At 39.0% G+C, this 14684-nt stretch overlaps 2 protein-coding genes across 4 annotated transcripts in view; one reads left to right on the forward strand and one right to left on the reverse strand.

Moving 5' to 3' along the window:
• Trmt1l (tRNA methyltransferase 1 like) overlaps positions 1 to 8544 on the reverse strand; it is a 28479-nt gene extending 19935 nt beyond the window's left edge. Inside the window, exons 1-3 of one of the 2 annotated variants that reach the window (XM_055624463.1) lie at positions 7985 to 8544; positions 4157 to 4267; positions 2321 to 2434 (exon numbers count right to left, since the gene is read on the reverse strand). In XM_055624463.1, the coding sequence (XP_055480438.1) occupies positions 2321 to 2434; positions 4157 to 4267; positions 7985 to 8210 (451 nt within the window). In that variant the 5' untranslated portion in view covers positions 8211 to 8544. The remainder of the gene's footprint in view (positions 1 to 2320; positions 2435 to 4156; positions 4268 to 7984) is intronic. The other variant, XM_055624464.1, reaches the window with a different exon arrangement.
• Positions 8545 to 8711: 167 nt separating this feature from the next.
• Positions 8712 to 14684, forward strand: part of Swt1 (SWT1 RNA endoribonuclease homolog) — a 68524-nt gene continuing 62551 nt past the window's right edge. Inside the window, exons 1-2 of one of the 2 annotated variants that reach the window (XM_055624639.1) lie at positions 8712 to 8783; positions 12294 to 12392. In XM_055624639.1, the coding sequence (XP_055480614.1) occupies positions 12339 to 12392 (54 nt within the window). In that variant the 5' untranslated portion in view covers positions 8712 to 8783; positions 12294 to 12338. The remainder of the gene's footprint in view (positions 8784 to 12293; positions 12393 to 14684) is intronic. The other variant, XM_055624640.1, reaches the window with a different exon arrangement.

The following is a 14684-nucleotide window of genomic DNA, read 5'->3' on the forward strand; positions in this document are numbered from 1 at the left end:
TTATTTGAAGAACATTTATTTTATAAACGAGATAAGCAGATATATCAATATAAACAAACAGAGACTTATGTTCAATTTCTAGTTCTGTTAAGATGGTTTGTTCTTAGGCATTTAGCTCCTTAAACTTCATCATCTTTGCTTCATTCATAGTTCTTCATGACCATACCAGATAATCTTGTTTTTCCTCCTACCTTTTAGAAAATGTTTATTTTTGAATTTATTATTCTTAGTTTTGGATATTGATCTTTACATTTTTTTCTATATCCTAAAACACAGATATTTTTCTGGCTTGGATGGTGGCTATGTAGTTTTCCTCTAGAAACTCTTAACTTCTTTCATGGGTTCAATGGTTTTACGGGAAGGAATGTCAAATTGCAGTGTTAGTAACTAAGTTATTCTCGACACCAAGACCCCTAATTCAAATGCCCAATAAGGAATTTAAATTGGTTACTGGTCATCTGAAAACTCATCTGTCAAGATACTGGGTATTGTGAAGCGCGCCTGAAAACCCAGCACTCGGGAGGTAGAGGCAGAACGGTGTCATTCTCAGCTTTAGAGCTACTTATAGTCAGCCTGGGCTATTTGAGAGCCTGTCTTACAACAAACCAGTATTCCTTTCTTCAATTCATTCTTTCTTTTTTTGGGTAATTCTAGGGATAAGTTCTTGAATTTTCTACATGTTAAGGAATTACTCTACCACTGAGCTATATCTCAGTTTCTATGAACTTTCTTGAACCAGATCTTTTAGTTTTATTTTGCTTACGACATGACTTATAACTTTCCTAACTCAGTCTGTTACTTACGTTTCTTTTATTCTAATGCTTTACATCATTTCCCCCAATTGCTGAAGTGTCCAAGAACTCAGCTCCCGCTGGCTTTTTTCTATTGATTCGCATACCTGAATCAAATCTCATGGCTTTAAATACTACCTGTATTCTGACGTCTCCCAAATGTGTACGTCTAGCCCCAAGTACTCCCTTAAGTTTCACATTCATATAGCCTTCTAGGACACTGGATGTCTCCACTTTGATGCATCTCTACTTTATAAAGCTAAGGTCCTGGCCTGCTTCCCATATTTTCTCTGATTGCAGCTGCCATTGGCTCAATAAGGGGCAACTCCACTTTTCTAATTACTCAAGTCTCAAACCCAAGCATTTGTTGCTTATCTCACATCTCTTGTTCCTTCTGCATTACATCCCTTTAAAATATGCCAGTTACTTTAGAACAAACTATGACAAAAACTATCATGACCCCTTCCTGTTCCCAACTAGATCCCCTTCTACCTTCATGTCTTTAAAAAAATTATGATCCAGTGAATTTCATTAATTGTAAGAGGGTAGGTGAGGGTTTGTGTCAGAAGCATAGGCATTTTACTAGTGGCTAAGCTACTGAAGAAACATCTCTTCCATTCTCAGCAACTGTTACCTCAGTGAGAGGATGCTGACTGGTCCACATGTTCAATTGTCTGGAGAAACCAAAACCAAACCAACCAACCAAACAAAAACAAAACAAAAAACCTAAACAACTCTAACGTTTGCTACAATATACAGAATGTATTCTTTTCAGTGGCTGCATTTGCTATGTATATACCACAATGTAGTTAATATTCCCTTTAATTCCAAGTTTTTGCCACAAAGTACATAGTGTAATGTATATCCTCACGTATCTATCTATGGTTGTGTTTCTACTCTTGTCTATTGATTATTTTACTGATATGACACTTACATAAAAAAATATATGCAATTTAAATGTAAAAGATGATGCCATTTCTCCCCCAAAACTATGATACTTCCCGGACTCAGAATCTAGTTTCTTAACGTGAAACTTTCCTTATACTTAGTGTATTTTTAATATTTTCCTTTCATCTACAGTAAAGCCTGTGATTTCTGAATATTTATTTATTTCTATCAATATCCTGAAAGTTTTCAACTATAAAAATTATTTTTTTCTAAAATTAATACCATTTTAAAATTTTTTCTTGCTTTTCTGCAATTACATTCTCTTTAAAATTATAGGTCAAACAGTAGCTGTTCTACAAGAGGAAAAGAAGCTTACCAGAATATTGTTTAATGAGCAGCAGGGATGCCTAGGTCAGAATTACCCAATATGCCATAGTCACAGATGGCTAATAAATGTCTACTAAATTAAATGTCATGTGTTTACTGCCTACAAGACTGTATACTGTCTTTATCAAATACATTAAGAGTGGAGACATTCATCATAATATAAAGTGAAAATACTTGATGTTTACAGTAAAATTCCAATTTAACAAATGTCAAATTTCATGTAAATTACTCTAAGTAAGCAGAAAAATACTAACCTTCAAATTCAACTGAGATTTTCCAGTGTAAATTCTGAAGGTGTCGACGAAGCTTATGACTACTATAAGCTCTGAACTTTTCTTTAGGGCACAGTGGGCAAGTTTTACTGTTTTCTAAAAAAGAAGAAAAAGCACAGACTATCAGCTATTAATGCCTGGAATCAGCTACAAAGTAACAGGGAAACTCCCCATAGATAGACTTTCTTAACTGTAAGAAGAAAACATTTCTGATCGTGGATGTCCTTCATGAGAACTGCAGCATAGAAATGACTATTTTTCAGCCTTGAAACTCTGCTATCTGTGGCTAGTTGATGATGGTTGTTGCCAGCAGGAACAGTAAAGTTCTTAAAGTGATATTTCTTTCAGCTGAACTTTTGCCAGAGAGACCATTCAGCACCTTAGAATGGAAAACCAGAAATATGTATGGCATTTCTAGTAGGGTAGAGGTGGGACAGAGATGCTTGAGCACCTGCTATGGTACTTCCCTATTATTCTGGCAGCAGTAATGACAGCCAAAACACTGGTAAGAAAAACAGAAGACAGAATGTAATAATTGCTATTCCAAGACAAGGGACCTGGTAAAATCATCATATCCTGAATTTGACTGTTTCACTACATTTATACATTTATATTACTATATTTATATATAATCTGTATATTCCATTATTTATGAAGTATTCCTGAAAAAGACTATATGGAGCATCAAAAGAGATCATTAACATCATAATATAGTACACTTCAAATAACAATTCTGATAAACAGTGTCCAAGAATGAAAATCTCAGGCTGGCAAGATGGCTTAGTGCTAGAAGCTTTTACTCGTTGCCAAGTCTGACCACCTGTGTTCAATGCCCAGCCCCCACCAATAAGCAGGTAAAGAATTAAAGTCCCAAATTTAAGCTTAAAGCAATAAAACATATACAAGTAGTAGATCACTAATGGTATTTTAAATTTAACAAATACCTTTCACATATAGAATGCATGAATAAGTATAATTAATGTTTGTATATACATTGCCTATTTTAAATAAACATGAAAACTAAGCACTTAGAATATAGCAGCTGAGATGGCCTCAGTCTGATCTCTGGAACTCACATGGAAGGAAAAAACTGGTTTCTAAATATTGCCCTCTGACTTCCATATGCATGATATGGAATGCTCTTCTCACCAAATAAATAAAATAATTAAAGAAAGAAAGAGACTAGCGGAGCAAAGGCAGGAGAGTGGGGCACTGACAACACTTTAGAACTTTTGTATCAACTATGCTGCTTCCCTTTTACACCAGGGGATTTTAACTGCTATGTTATTTATTTTTATTTTAAGTGTATGTGTTTTGCCTGCATGTATGTCTATGTATTGTGGACATGCCTGGTACGTATAGTGGCCAGAAGAGGGCATTGAATTAGCTGGAACTGGAGTTATAAATGGCTGTGGGTGCTGGGAATTGAACCCAGGTCCTCTGGAAGAGCAGCCAGAGCTCAGCCAGCACTAAGCCACCTCTCCAGTCCCTGCTATGTTATTTAAAACACTGTTGTGGAATGTCCAAAACTTGTTGCTAATTCAATTACCACCTTATAGAAACGCAGAACTTAAACATGAAATTGTAATTTCCTCAAAGAGATTATTTTACTACTGTTCTAGTCAACGAGAATAAATTTATTAATAGTTTTCATGAGCTGAAAAATGGTGATCCATTAAAAAATGAATGTCTCAAAATAAAGAGAAAAAAAGAAAAAAACAGAACAATGACAACAAAAATATGAGATTTTGTCTCAAGAAATCAAAAACAAAAGGAACAAAATAGAAATTAAGTGTGTGGCCCCAAACATGGAGATACCTGAATCCAGATTATCTGAGTTCAATGAACTGGCAGAATCAACATCTCCTTCAGTCACCAGAGCTAACTTCTCCAGGTCAGCAAGCCGCCTCTGAATTGAGATGTGTCTCTCTGAAAAGAAATTTTAAGAGTTAGAAGATTGTCTTTGCAATTTTCCCCTTAGTTATTCACACCATACAGAAGTTTATGCTTTTGTTTTCCATAGTATAGAGTCTAGGGGACTGCTATTGCTCATGGGTAATGCTAAAAGCTCGGTTTAGACAATGGCAAGCACACCTCAGAATGCAGAATGTTAGAGAGAGAAAAACTCTACCGTGCACCATTAAGCTTTAAAATTTTAGCCAAGGCAATTCCATGGAAAATGTTTCTCCCTTGGGGCTGCAGGTATAGCTCAGTTGGCAGAATACTTGCCCAGCATCCAGAAAGCTGAGCCTGATCCTCAGTACCACAGAAATGGGGCACAGTGGTGCATAACTGTAACCTCAGCACACAGGTACAGACAGGAGGACAGGAAGTTTAGAGTTATCTTCAACTACAAAGTATATTCAAAGCCAGCATGGGACATATACATAAAATATATATTACATAAACATATATATTTACATTTACATTTATTTATGTGGCTTCAGGTTTTGGAGGGAGTAAATGATTTGAATGAGACCATGTCAAAAAAAAATTTCTACCCTGTATAAAACAGCTTAAGAACTATAATCCATGTTTTGTATCTTCAAAGAACTATAATTACATGTGGGAGATTAACATGCTATTTTTAAACTGTAATAGGAGGTAAAGTGAAATGAGTAGCAGATGTAAAGGTAATATGAAGCCATGAAATCACTAGTTAATTCCAACAAGCAGCTGAGAACATTCTTGCTAGAATTAACAAATCATGAACATAACTTCATAACTTAGATTATAAAAAGATTTCAATTAAGTACACTTGGTGACTAGTCTTATAAATCCAAAGTAGCCTCATGAACAAAAAACTTGTTGTCCTGTTGCACACATATATCTGAGCTATGAAAGAGAACTCCTTGCATTTTAAATGTGGTAGTTTAATTTGTACAAATGAATTGTTTTTTGATCATTACTATCAGATCTAAAACCTAAAGATACTTTTTTCTTTTTGACTTTATCTCATTATACGTTTTTGAACAAGGCCTGGTAAATGAAGTTAATCAAGCCAGCATAGTGGCACATACCTGTAATCCCAGCATCTGGGAGACTGAGGTAGAAGGATAATGAATTTGAAGCCAGCGTGGGCTACACAGTAAATTCCAGACCAGGCTTAGAAGTGTAGGGAGCTCTTATTTCAAGAGAGAAGAGTGAAAAGGTAATAATACAATATTTGCCACTCTTTGCTTTTGCTTAGAAAATTGTCTTTTGAGCAGAAATGTCTGATGGTGTCAGGTTCCAGAACTAGTGTAGAAAATGTGTTACTACATTCCAAATGTCTGTTTTAAAAACTACTTAACTATCCTTAGTGCCTGCTGAGTACCACCTCCTACAGTTGACATTTAGCCACCAAAATGATGAATCAAGTACAACTACTGCCTTTTTCTTGTTTACATGAGAAAGACAAAAAAGGGTCACAGATTATACACATGAGTGAACAAGTAGATTGAGAGTGAAGCTGGGAGAATAGACAGGAAGATGGCAGCATCAAAAATTGAATTAAAATTCTTAGGGCTTTAAATCATTGAACACATTGAGAGCCCTGAGGTTTATTCCAGCACCTCTTCCTCTTTGCAGTGTCTGCCAGTCAGTTAGCATCATCTGGTCTTATTTATTCAGGTCCCCACTTTGTAAATGCTCCTTTCCCTGCAAAGCACATGCATTCTTCATCCTTAGAAAAAAACAATTGCAGTTTCAACTGTCTCCTTTTCTGCACTACCGAAGTTCCTGAGAAAACATCTACATTGGTTTTCTGAATTTACTTTCTCTTTTTATTTGGTTATCTTTTCTCTGCAGTTTTTAAAGACCCACAGGAAGCTGGGCAGTGGTGGCACACACCTTTAATCCCAGGAGGCAGAGGCAGGTGGATCTCTGATCTAGAGGCTGCATAAAGACATCCCTACTCAACTATTCTATTAGGGAGTTAAAAATAGAAGAGCCTACTAAATTAGAAAAAGAAAACTTAAAATGATCTAGTACACTACTGAAGGAAATTAAAAACCTGTCTGAAAATTCATGTCCATATGTATATGTGAAATCACTTTCTGGTTCAACATGGCAGATATCATTTGTATTTAAAAAAGGCAACTTGTTTTTTATAACATATTAATAATCAAGGAAGCAAAGCTACTGTTAACGTAGATGAGCCCAATATACTAGAAGGTTCTTTCACAACTTCTGTTACTTTTTCCTCAATTTTCAACTCTACTTCAGACTAACCGTCTTCATTTTGCCTGGCTGCTATGACTGACTTCAAAGGACTAACTAGATCACCTATAAACACATTTTTAAATGATTAGTGTGTTTAAAGTTTCTGCAACAACACACACTCTTGAAACTTCACATTTGCAAATTTTAGCACAAAGATGCAAAAGTTTCCAACACCCTTCCTCCAACACTTAGACACACTTTTGAGACAATGTCTCCTTAAGTAGCTCAGGTTGACCTCTAAATTTACCAGCCCTCCTGCTAGTCTCTGGAGTGCTAGGATTTCAGATGTGCCCTACCACAGAGCTTCTATGTCAGTGTTAAGGTATTAAAATGGTAAGAAAATGAAGAAGGCATGCATTCGCCAAACTGCTTAACATACTTCTGATTTAAACATAATCAGGAGGGTAGGAACTACTCCCTTAACAGTGTAAAATTCCCTATCCATCAGACTGTAGGTAACAAAGGGGGTGGGGGTTGGGGAAGAAAGGTCTTATTTTGTACTAAAAGCTGTGATCTCAAATGATGAGGAGCCCTACTGGCTGATTTTGTCCTTCCTGTTATCAGCCCTGCTACTCTTAAATGTGGTTTTAGAACTGCAAAATAGTTCTCTTAGATTATGACTGTTTTACATACATCAAATTCCAAATTGGCCTAGAAATACTAAATATGATTAATTTCTCCTAAGATAATTCTGAAGCAGTGTAAAGATCAATTTATGGCCCACAGGATTTGCTGAGAGAACTTGCTGAATTTTTCTTAGGCCCACTGTACCAACTGTTAAGAAGATCCTTAAAATGCTAATCAGCAGTCTTGTGTTTCCTATATGATCCAATAAACCACCACTCAGAACACATATAAAAGCATCCCAGGAATAAAAACATGGGCTATTAAGTTTTCACGATCGCCTTCCTATGGAAAGAAATACAATGCTCAATTGACACTTAGCAGATTCTTCTCCATACTACACATGGGTTTCAAATTCTTCTCGGAAGCGAAAATTTAATAAGAAAATTTAATAAGACAAATCTACCTGTGTGTGTAAGTCCTGACTGAAAAATTAGTTTACCGTTTCTAAATCTTTACAGGGTCTACTACCTTAGAAGCTGCAACACAGTTGAAAGGAGTTTTTTTTTTTTTTGTTTTTCTTTTTCTTTTTTAACTATTTTAGACTGGGTCGAGATGGAAACTACTAAAGACATTAACCGACACAACCACTAATCTCCTTGTTTATTTTCATCCGCATCACCCTGGCCTTCACAGCTCCTCCATAATGTCCTTGTATTACTTTTACTCTTACCTGCCGCTCTGGTTTCTCCTTACCCCATTTCCCTAAATCTGCCTTTCCACATTAAAAACCACCCCGGAGAAGGGCCTCCCGTATTCCCGAGCAAGGCACGGTTTCTTGCTTCTCTGCGGCAGAAAGACCAGGCCGTCTGCACTTACTGCTTTCAGCCTCCTCAGGGACAGAGGCTAGGGACGGGGACAGGGCCGGAGCCGGGGCCGGGGCAAGGGCTGGGGCTGGATCCGAGTCCGGCGTCGGAGCCGAGTCCAGAGCCGAATCTGCGGCCGGAGCTGGGACCGGAGCCGAATCCGGGGCCGGGGTCGGGACCCTGACCTGGGCCTCCTTCTCCTCCTGGGGTAGCAGCTCCTCCTCCGCCATATTCTCCATAGTTACGGCCTCCGTGCCCGGGGACGCGGAGGGGACTCGCGGCGGAGTGGAATAATTGACGCTAATGCCCACAGGGCTAGATCCAAGGGCGGGGAAGCAAAAGGGAAGGCCGTACGCGTGCCACAGTCAAACGGCGAAGCGCCAGGGACCCAACCCTGTCAGCAGAAAAACTGAAAGCCAGTGGCAGCGGTTCGAGCCTTCGCCGGCTTCCCCTTCCCCGAGGCGTTACGACGCCACCGCGGACTGCGCAGAAGCGTGCCGCGGCCAGTGTCCAATGGGTAGAAAGAGTTTCGTTTCCTCGGTCTCCGTCTCCGCATCCCCGGCTGCCACCGAACCGAGCTAAGACTACAACATCCAGGAGCCATCGCGCCTCCTGGGCGGAGCTCAGTTCCGGTCCTTAGAGGAACTACATAAGGATCTCCGCGAACTCTAGAATTTCCTGGAGCGTTCGGCGTCTGGCTGGGTCCGAGCACAGAACTACATTTCCCAGCGTGCAGCGGGGTTTGGAAAGCCGCTTTTGGCATCCGCCGGGGCCGGAGAGTCGCAGCTGTTGCCGCTGTGCCGCGGATCCTGGTAAGTTAGGGTGTTCGGGGTGCGTGGGCTTTTCGCTGGGCGGCAGCCTTTCATTCCTGGTCTCAGGGATTCGGACGCAGGTCGGGCTCCCGGCCCGCGAGCTGAGGTGTGGGCCGGACGAATCTGTGGACTCTCTGTGGAGGGTGTGGCCGGGAGCCAAGTTGCTCCAGCAGGACCTGAGGCGGGGGATGGCGGCTTCCGAGGGGGTGGGCCTAGGCAGTTTAGGAGTCGCAGAACCACTTTTCTGTCAAGTCCCCGAGGTAGTGTCCTGGCTCTCTCCCCCAACTTCACTCACGCTTGTGACCCGACCACTCTTCTCACTTTTTATTTTGCTTCAGCCTTAACGTTACCAGAGTAAGTGCGGCGTGATCGTAGGAGATTGTTTTTGCTGTTTAGACCGGTTCTTAGGTTTTTAGTAACTAAGGTCTGCACTTCCGTTCGCTTTGATGCATTTCAGATTCTCCAAGGTATATGACTAGGGAAGCTTTCCTCTGCGCCTCAGATTTTGTATGTTTTTTATCCTGGACTTGTTTGTCACCGAAGCTTTACTTTTTTTTCCCCCCCTCTTTTTATTTCTAATAAGCACAGTGGAGCAGACGAAAAAAAAAAGGCCAACTTGAATTTTCTTTTTTTTTTGGCCCCACTTAGGACTGTCTTGAACTTTCAGGGCAGCATCGAAGTTTCTCAGGTACAAAACTCACACTTCCAGATAATAAAGCTAAGTCCTTGCCCACTGGTCTATTCCTCAGTTGGGAAACTGAAAGAGATGGTGTGTGATTATTTGGCTCCTTGAAATTCCGTCAGGGAGGTCACTTTTTCGTTGCCCTTCTTAGTTGGAGTGTTTTTCCTTCACCAGTTTAATGTAAACAGATTGTCACCACTAATCTTTTGCAAATTCTAAAGGCCCTAAGGGCTTGGAATGTGCTTATCTCAATAGGAAAGGTTAAGTACAAGTTTGTAGGTTAGAGGTCTGATACGGAAGTACAAATAAAGCCTTTTTAAACCATTGCTTCTATTTGACTAGTATTCCTATATGTAGAGTTGACTGACTATTTAAGAGTCAATTAAAAGTGAGATAATAGCACTGATTACAATTTATAGAAATGGTAACTAGGCTTGGAAAGATGGCATAGGCTGCTCTTCAGGACTTGATTTCAATTCCCAGCACCCACACAGCAGCTCACAACCATCTGTAACTTCAGCTCCAGGAGATCTGACACCTTCACACAGACATGAATGTAGACAGAGTGCACATAAAAGAAAAGTAAGTTCATTATGTTTATGTAAAAAAGAAATGACATTTTTAATTTCCAGAGCACCCACCTCACCCCTTACTCCTCCACTCTTGGCAGCTGTAGTGGTGTTGAGTATGAAACCCACGACTTTGGGTGTGCATAACAGGCAATGTATCTTATCTCTAAATGACATTCTTAGCACTTGATTTCCTTTTTTAATTTATTTAAGATTAAATGCTTAATTTGAAAGCCTTATTCGATATTTTAACCTCATTTAATACCAGCTAGAAAACAGATGACAAAAATTAAATGTTGGCATGGGGATTCAGTGGACAATATTGTGGACCTGTTAGTGAAATAAGCTCTTTCCTCCCCAAGTTGCTTTGGTCATGGTCTTTCTTACAGCAATAGAAATCCTAGCTAATGTACACTATGCAGTAATATCCTGTTGATTTTATAGATTAGTCTTGTTTGTTGTGGAAGACACCATATAAGTATTATAGTACCGAGCTGCAGTACTGTTGGGGAACCATCTATGGCAGAGCTTCTTAGAATTTTTCTACCTTTGATCCTTTTTTGCTTAAGAAGTTTTTATTGGACCCAGGGATATAGAGATCTAAAATATATACAAATCAAACATTTGCTGAAAATAAATTTATTTTAAAATAATTTTTTGGTATATGATTTTACCATTTACTAAAAGTAAAAGCAAATTTACATGCTAATGAAAAATGCTTATTTTTACATAAAGGATTAAATCTTGACTGAATATTTGATACTACAAGAACATCTTCAACTTTTCAGAGTTGATTGATTGATAGTTTGAATTTTCTAATCAGTGCTGAGAACATTGTTTCACATAATATGTAATGCTTACGAGCAGAAGTATGTCTGGAATCATTTTAAAAAATGTTAGAAAGTTTTTTTAATCTCAAACGAAAATTAATTTAACTTTTTAAAACTATGAAACTAAAGTTAGCAAGTCAGACAGCAATTTGCACACAAACATTCTAAAACAATACAGTCCAAAGATAAAGTAATTTAATGCTTACATGCTGAAGAATTGCTGTAGGAAGATACTAAAATTCTGTTTTCTGTAATCAAGCCATTATTAATGTTTATAAGAGCATAAAATTTTGCATGTCCAGAAAAAACACTGCAGTTCATGACGTACAGTAGCCACAAATACAAGCCAAGATATTTCAGGCTGCATTAGCGGGGGTCTTGTGGGTATGAGGGCATGAGAACTGCAAAGTGTACATATACTCTGTTCAAGGCAGCAAAGAAGTCACAGGATAGAGTGCTGGTGAGTATAGTCTGAAATACCTAGGGTTTATTACACATGAGTTTCAGTTTTTTAGTCCTTGTTCAGAAACCTTCTAATGTTGTCAAAATAAGGTGGTAACCCCTAGTTTAAGAAGCTGGAATCACACTCAGTCCATCTCAGTGAGTTTGTTAATTTGCATAAAAGGAATGTGAATTTCATGCTCATAAGATATAAAATATGTAGTAACACATGGATGCTGTGCTTGCTGGTTTTAAGTCGAGTTGACATAGGCTAGAGACATCTGAGAAGAGGGAATCTTTTTTTTCAATTGTTTTTTTTCCTCTTTTTTATTTTTTATTTATTACAATTTATTCACTTTGTATCCCGACTGAAGCCCCCTACAGCTTCCTCTCCCATGCCCCTCCCCCAGTCCACTAATAGGGGAGGTCCTTCTCTCCTTCCATTTGACCCTAGCCTATCAGGACTGGCTGCATTGTCTTCCTCTGTGGGGTAAGGCTCCTCCCCCCTCCCCCAAAGGTTGGTGATCAAAGGGCCAGCCACTGAGTTCATGTCAGAGATAGCCCCTGTTTCCTTTACTAGGGAACCCACTTGGATACTGAGCTGCCATCTGTGCAGGGGACCTAGGTTATCTCCATCTATGGTCCTTGGTTGGAGTATCAGTCTCAGAAAAGAATTTTTTGCCCAGATTTTTTGGCTCTGTTGCTCTCCTTGTGGAGCTCCTGTCCCCTCCAGGTCTTTCTATCTCCCTCTTCTTTCCTAAGATTCCCTGTACTTTGCTCAAAATTTGCTTATGAGCCTCAGCATCTGCTGTGTAGCTTGCCACTGCCTTCCAAATGCTGAGAGATCTTATTTTATACTTTAATTATTTGGCTCGTGAATGACCAGGAGTAATTGGAAGTATGTGGATTGTAGCCTTTGTTATGTTCATATTGTAACTGCCAGCTGTTGCTCTTTTGACATCACTTTCATGTTGTCCTGCCCCAACAGATATGGTGATGTTAACAGTCTTTGGCCACCATATCTTAGCACAGGATGCTGCTCTGTACTACCAGTGCCCATAAGCTTGAAACTGTTTATGACCATAAGGTATGTCTATGCTTGTCTTACAATTTCTTTTCTGTCTTTTTTTTTTGGGGGGGGGTATTTTGTTTTGTTTTTGGTCACTGGCTAATGTTATTGCCTTTGGTCTAAAACAGCTGGAAATGTAAAACTGGGTTAAGAAATGGACAGAGAACCTGTGATTTAGGAAACAGTCAGAAGTAGTTCAGAATAAAAAAGTTGATACACTGAGGATATGAATTTACTCATTCACTCACCCAGTCATTCATGAATATTTCTCTTAACTTTTGCTTTGTTCTTTTACATAGAATCTTACTCTGAAGAGCTTATTATGTAGCTCTGTCTGGACTTGTAGCAATCCTCCTGCTGTATTTTCTGAAGTGCTGGGATTATAGGCATACTCTATTTGTCCACCAATGCAGCACACTTTTCAAGGAACTCTAGGTCTAGTAAAAAGCTAACCAGATAGGTATTTATTTAGTCCTATATACAACCTTGTGCAAAGTAATTTAAGATTTTTGTTACTTACTGTGTGTGTATAACTGTGGGAGCATGCATGTCACAGTGTGTGCGTGTAAATGAGAGGGCACTCCTACTGTTCTGCCCAGTTCACGAACCCCAAAAGACCAGGAAGAACTAGACTCCGCTGTAAGTACATGAGGTTCTTTTTATTGTAAATTACAAGCTGCAGCTTGGGCCCACACCCCCTACCGCCGAAGTGATGGGAGCTGATGGCCCTGTGCTCAGGTTATTTGGGTGTTTTAAAGATTCTGGTCCCTCCCAGCATGCCCAAGGCAGGGGCGATTCCTGCCTGGCAAGCATCTATTGGTCAAAATGCTACATTTTGAATTGATTGGCTATAGGAAGGTCCCCAGACCATAATAACCTGGGTTATCCCTCCCTAGGGGGATGGGCCAGTTTCCTAGCAACTGTTATCTCTAGTGGGTGGGGAAAGAATGCAGTAAGGTGGTCCTTCCCCTCAGGGCATTACTAGATTTCTCCACCCACCTAGTTCAGGTCTTAATTAATAATAGCTGCTAATTTTTAATCTTTTGGTCTCTCATTTCCCCCTTTCCCATGATCATTTGAAAACCCAATCTTGGGTCTTCCAGATATGATCCCTTGTATCCTATAGATTTGCCTTTTTACAATGGGATCTGAGTACCATTAGTGTATTGTTCTCAAGCATTTCTTTATGAAAGCCATCAAGCAATTGAAAATACAAGGCCCAAAGATAAAAATCAAAATGAGTAGGGGTCCCTTCAGGTTGGATATAGGGGTAGTAAGCCAAAAAGAACTATTATCTTTTTCTCTAGTGTCTCTCTAGGCTTTTAGCCCAGTTGTTCCAGTTGCTGCAATATTGGTTTCCATTTCAGCTAAGTAGATGCCCAAGATAATAGCTGACAATACCAAAAATAGCCATTAGGTGCTGCTGATGATACAGCAAACACTGTGGAGCATCCACAATCCCCCCACAACCAAAAGTCCTAACATTGTGATCAAATAAGTTTTAGAACCAACTGCATAACATAACAGTACAGAACAATTTTAAACTGTACGAATTATTCTGGCCACACCAAACCTATCAGCCAGAATTCTTCCCCGTAAAAGAGCATAAAAAAAAACATTTTGCAATGAAGAATCACCAGCCTTTTAAATGAATTATAACATATTTTTAAATACAGTTCTTTCTCAAATCATATGAACTCTGACTTTTTATAATACATTCACTAACCTTCCGCAACATTCTATATACCTTCAGGTTCCTAGCTTCGTTCTTCTGGCTTAACCAGACATTCTTATTTTAGATAATCTATTTTATTTTTTAAATATCTCTTGCTCTCTCCCTTGCTTTTCAGACAACATAAAAACTCTCATCAAAATCCTTTCCATCCTGACATGACCTGCTGGAGCCCAGCGTCCACAATTTGCTTTTTATAGACAAAGCAAAAACAAGTTACGTTAATACAAAAAGAAGTTCTGAAACTGCCAAATTTTTTTTCTAAAATTACTTCCCTTAGCAGATAATATAAAGATAACATAAACAAGGAGATTAGTGGCTGTGTCGGTTAATGTCTTTAGTAGTTTCCATCTCGACCCAGTCTACAATAGTTAAAAAAGAAAAAGAAAAAAAAAAAACAACAAACTCCTTTCAACTGTGTTGCAGCCTCTAAGGTAGTAGACCCTGTAAAGATTTAGAAACGGTAAACTAATTTTTCAGTCAGGACTTACACACACAGGTAGATTTGTCTTATTAAATTTTCTGTAGTGTATTTTCGCTTCCGAGAAGAATTTGAAACCCATGTGTAGTATGGAGAA

The sequence above is a fragment of the Psammomys obesus genome, unplaced genomic scaffold (genome assembly GCF_907164565.1).
Source record: "Psammomys obesus unplaced genomic scaffold, mPsaObe1.curated_primary_1811, whole genome shotgun sequence".
Taxonomy (NCBI): Eukaryota; Metazoa; Chordata; class Mammalia; order Rodentia; family Muridae; genus Psammomys; species Psammomys obesus.